Genomic DNA, 4,865 nt, shown 5'->3' with positions numbered 1-4,865 from the left:
AGCAGAGCACCCGCCCCTGCTGAGCGGAGCCTACAGATAAGATCAGATCACTTTATTGGCTATATGCAATTTCCTGCATCAGGAATGTGTCTTTTCCCAGACCCCAGCTTGCTCTCCATGAGACACACAGACAGGGAGAGAGAAGCTGGGGGTCAGAGGGCAGGTTCAACCATTTATACAGCACCCCTGGAGCAGCTGGGGTGAAGGGCCTCGCTCAGGGGCCTAATGGAGTAGGATTCCTCTGCCGGCTGAGGGATTTGAACCGGCAACCTTCTTGCACACAGGCACAGATCCTGAGCCACACAGCCACCGCTCCGCCCTGCAAAGGGAGGGTGGAAGGGAGGTTTGACACGGAGGAGCTCTGAGATGAATGATTATGAGCCATTAAACAAGCTCTGTGGAAAAGATCAGATCTGACGTCTCTCTGTTAACTACAGAGATGCTCGATACTCTGGCTGCTCTGAAATCTCAAGCCATCTCTTCTGATGTCAGAAGGTCCCTGGGGCTGATCTTCCAGCCTCTCTCCTCTCAGTCTCTCATTCACGTGTTTTGCGAAAAGCAAAATCCATCTGGGACGATCCTTCACCCCCCTTGTTTAATCATTTCCAGTTAAACCCATCAGAACACAGATACCGACTCCCCAGCTCCCAAACCAGCAGACTCAAGTCCTCATTCGCACCTGCATCCATATCCTTACTTGACACTTGAGCTTCTGTGGACATACGTGTGTCTATCGCAAAGGAACAAGTAAAGGTTTATTCCATAACTCAAAAAAGGCAGAAAGAAAACACAACGTTTCGGCCGCTGAGCCTTCGTCAGGTGTGAGCAGGCTCCACGGCCGAAACGTTGTGTTTTCTTTCTTCTTTTTTTCAGCCTGGAATAAACCTTTCCTTGTCCCTTTGCAGCCTGCGCCTGCTGACGCAGCTCCCCGCCTGATGTGTGTATTTGACGTTCCTGTCGTTTGTCTTCTTCTGTCCGTCTGTCCACCAACACTGCTGCTGTAAAACAACTCCCCCCCCAGGGATGATCAAGACTCTCTCTCTCTCTCTCGGCTGCGCTTGTCCTGCTCCAGGTACACTGACCAGCCGTGCGCAGTCTGTCGCACACCAGAACTTCAGGCTGGAACGCACATCTACAATCCTGCCAGGAGCTCTGGACTGAATACAAGAGAGGCAGCAGAGTCTGCTAGATCCTGCTACTTCTCCCACATCATGGAGGACGACCTGAACGACCCCAGACAGGTCTCCTCCACCATCACCAGACTGACTGGCCCCACCCGCATTTCAGCACCTGGCTCACCCCGGCTTTCTTGCAGGGTTTCACAGGCCGGATCGCCCTCGTGCAAGGTCACGCTCTCTCCACCACGCGCGTCACTCTCACGCCTCCTCCTGTTGTCCGTCTCCACGGGGTCTCTGCCTTCCTTCCAGCGTCTCTCTGCTCGACACCGCGTGCCTCAGGAAACCGCTGTCACGTATGAACATCCGCCAGCCGCCTGCGAGATCGTGTTCCTACTGTCTGGTTTCAGTCCTGTTTTCCTGCTCTCTGCCCTCTCGCACTGGGCATGATCACTGCGTCCTTAAGCACTGCTATGGTACAAAAGGCCTTAAAAATGGCTTCAGTTACAAACACGAGTTAACAAACACGGCTCTGGACAACCTCCACAATTCTCGTCCTATATCTAATGTGCCCTTTTTTTTTTTACAAACATTTTATAACGTGCTGTTGCAATTCAATTGAACATTCATTTTATTGCAAATATCCTCTCCAATCTGGTTTCTGACAATCACACAGCGCTGCCTCGTTTAAGCTACCAACACTCTTCCTGTGGCTTCTGGTTCTGTCCTTCTTCCTCACCTCTGGGTTTCCTGGCTGGTGAGGATGTGGGCCTCTGGGACGCCCTGCTAGTATGTTCACGCTGTAAATAGTGTAGCGTGTGTGCGCTGGATGTTCACGTCGTGTGCAGTGTAGTGTGTTAGTACATTAGTACGCTCCACGCCACAGATCACTCGCACACCCCCCTCTCCCAGCGCCAGGGCAGACCGGGGCACGGGCTCCACGCCACTGACCCCTCGCACACCCCCCTCTCCCAGCGCCAGGGCAGACATGGGCACAGGCTCCACACCACTGACCCCTCGCACACACCCCTCTCCCAGCGCCAGGGCAGACCGGGGCACGGGCTCCACACCACTAACCCCTCGCACACCCCCCTCTCCCAGCGCCAGGGCAGACCGGGGCACGGGCTCCACACCACTGACCCCTCGCACACCCCCTCTCCCAGCGCCAGGGCAGACCGGGGCACGGGCTCCACGCCACTGACCCCTCGCACACCCCCCTCTCCCAGCGCCGGGGCAGACATGGGCACGGGCTCCACGCCACTGACCCCTCGCACACCCCCCTCTCCCAGCGCCAGGGCAGACCGGGGCACGGGCTCCACACCACTGACCCCTCGCACACACCCCTCTCCCAGCGCCAGGGCAGACATGGGCACGGGCTCCACGCCACTGACCCCTCGCACACCCCCCTCTCCCAGCGCCAGGGCAGACCGGGGCACGGGCTCCACACCACTGACCCCTCGCACACCCCCCTCTCCCAGCGCCAGGGCAGACCGGGGCACGGGCTCCACGCCACTGACCCCTCGCACACCCCCCTCTCCCAGCGCCAGGGCAGACATGGGCACGGGCTCCACACCACTGACCCCTCGCACACCCCCCTCTCCCAGCGCCAGGGCAGACCGGGGCACGGGCTCCACGCCACTGACCCCTCGCACACCCCCCTCTCCCAGCGCCAGGGCAGACATGGGCACGGGCTCCACGCCACTGACCCCTCGCACACACCCCTCTCCCAGCGCCAGGGCAGACATGGGCACGGGCTCCACGCCACTGACCCCTCGCACACCCCCCTCTCCCAGCGCCAGGGCAGACCGGGGCACGGGCTCCACACCACTGACCCCTCGCACACCCCCCTCTCCCAGCGCCAGGGCAGACATGGGCACGGGCTCCACGCCACTGACCCCTCGCACACCCCCCTCTCCCAGCGCCAGGGCAGACATGGGCACGGGCTCCACACCACTGACCCCTCGCACACCCCCCTCTCCCAGCGCCGGGGCAGACATGGGCACAGGCTCCACACCACTGACCCCTCGCACACACCCCTCTCCCAGCGCCGGGGCAGACATGGGCACGGGCTCCACGCCACTGACCCCTCGCACACCCCCCTCTCCCAGCGCCAGGGCAGACATGGCCACGGGCTCCACGCCACTGACCCCTCGCACACACCGCTCTCCCAGCGCCAGGGCAGACCGGGGCACGGGCTCCACGCCACTGACCCCTCGCACACACCCCTCTCCCAGCGCCAGGGCAGACATGGGCACGGGCTCCACACCACTGACCCCTCGCACACACCCCTCTCCCAGCGCCAGGGCAGACCGGGGCACGGGCTCCACGCCACTGACCCCTCGCACACACCCCTCTCCCAGCGCCAGGGCAGACATGGGCACGGGCTCCACACCACTGACCCCTCGCACACCCCCCTCTCCCAGCGCCAGGGCAGACCGGGGCACGGGCTCCACACCACTGACCCCTCGCACACCCCCCTCTCCCAGCGCCAGGGCAGACCGGGGCACGGGCTCCACGCCACTGACCCCTCGCACACCCCCCTCTCCCAGCGCCAGGGCAGACATGGGCACGGGCTCCACGCCACTGACCCCTCGCACACCCCCCTCTCCCAGCGCCAGGGCAGACATGGGCACAGGCTCCACACCACTGACCCCTCGCACACCCCCCTCTCCCAGCGCCAGGGCAGACATGGGCACGGGCTCCACGCCACTGACCCCTCGCACACCCCCCTCTCCCAGCGCCAGGGCAGACATGGCCACGGGCTCCACGCCACTGACCCCTCGCACACCCCCCTCTCCCAGCGCCAGGGCAGACCGGGGCACGGGCTCCACGCCACTGACCCCTCGCACACACCCCTCTCCCAGCGCCAGGGCAGACATGGGCACGGGCTCCACGCCACTGACCCCTCGCACACCCCCCTCTCCCAGCGCCAGGGCAGACATGGGCACGGGCTCCACGCCACTGACCCCTCGCACACCCCCCTCTCCCAGCGCCAGGGCAGACCGGGGCACGGGCTCCACACCACTGACCCCTCGCACACACCCCTCTCCCAGCGCCAGGGCAGACATGGGCACGGGCTCCACGCCACTGACCCCTCGCACACACCGCTCTCCCAGCGCCAGGGCAGACCGGGGCACAGGCTCCACACCACTGACCCCTCGCACACCCCCCTCTCCCAGCGCCAGGGCAGACCGGGGCACGGGCTCCACGCCACTGACCCCTCGCACACCCCCCTCTCCCAGCGCCAGGGCAGACATGGGCACGGGCTCCACGCCACTGACCCCTCGCACACACCCCTCTCCCAGCGCCAGGGCAGACATGGGCACGGGCTCCACGCCACTGACCCCTCGCACACACCCCTCTCCCAGCGCCAGGGCAGACCGGGGCACGGGCTCCACGCCACTGACCCCTCGCACACCCCCTCTCCCAGCGCCAGGGCAGACATGGGCACAGGCTCCACGCCACTGACCCCTCGCACACCCCCCTCTCCCAGCGCCAGGGCAGACCGGGGCACGGGCTCCACGCCACCGCCTGCTCGTACACCCCCCCTTGGCCTTGGAAGAGTAGAGCGAATGTTTCTAGACCAGACCCGCCACAGAGCAGCGCGGACACCTGGGAGTCTGGGGCCGAACCAGACAGCAGAGGCGTGCCTCAAGGGACAGGCCTGGGGACCCACAGTGCAGGACGCTCCACTGATCCACACACCTCCAGCGCCTGCCGCGTCTCTCTCACCACACAGACAACAGGGGA

The 4,865-nt window shown here is 64.1% G+C and overlaps 1 protein-coding gene across 1 annotated transcript; it reads right to left on the bottom strand.

Annotated features, from left to right (window-relative positions):
* Positions 1 to 1,195: 1,195 nt before the first annotated feature.
* Positions 1,196 to 4,435, bottom strand: LOC138238219 (collagen alpha-1(I) chain-like). The gene is made up of 2 exons (XM_069188276.1): positions 2,143 to 4,435; positions 1,196 to 1,434 (listed from the first exon to the last, which is right to left on the bottom strand). The coding sequence occupies exons 1-2, from the start codon at positions 4,433 to 4,435 to the stop codon at positions 1,196 to 1,198; spliced, it is 2,532 nt and encodes an 843-aa protein (XP_069044377.1).
* Between the last annotated feature and the right edge of the window lie 430 nt (positions 4,436 to 4,865).

Source organism: Lepisosteus oculatus, chromosome 4 (assembly GCF_040954835.1).
Source record: "Lepisosteus oculatus isolate fLepOcu1 chromosome 4, fLepOcu1.hap2, whole genome shotgun sequence".
NCBI classification, from domain to species: Eukaryota; Metazoa; Chordata; class Actinopteri; order Semionotiformes; family Lepisosteidae; genus Lepisosteus; species Lepisosteus oculatus.
The sequence above is the reverse complement of the archived record's forward strand: the minus strand, read 5'-3'. Positions and strand labels throughout refer to the sequence as shown.

Excerpts from the sequence above, each read along its gene's own strand:
- LOC138238219 (XM_069188276.1), bottom strand. The coding sequence starts at position 4,435 with ATGTCTGCCCTGGCGCTGGGAGAGGGGTGTGTGCGAGGGGTCAGTGGC. Across the intron at positions 1,435-2,142 it reads GCCCTGGCGCTGGGAGAGGG|AGAGACGCTGGAAGGAAGGC; the intron begins GTGTGTGCGAGG and ends GGTGTCGAGCAG.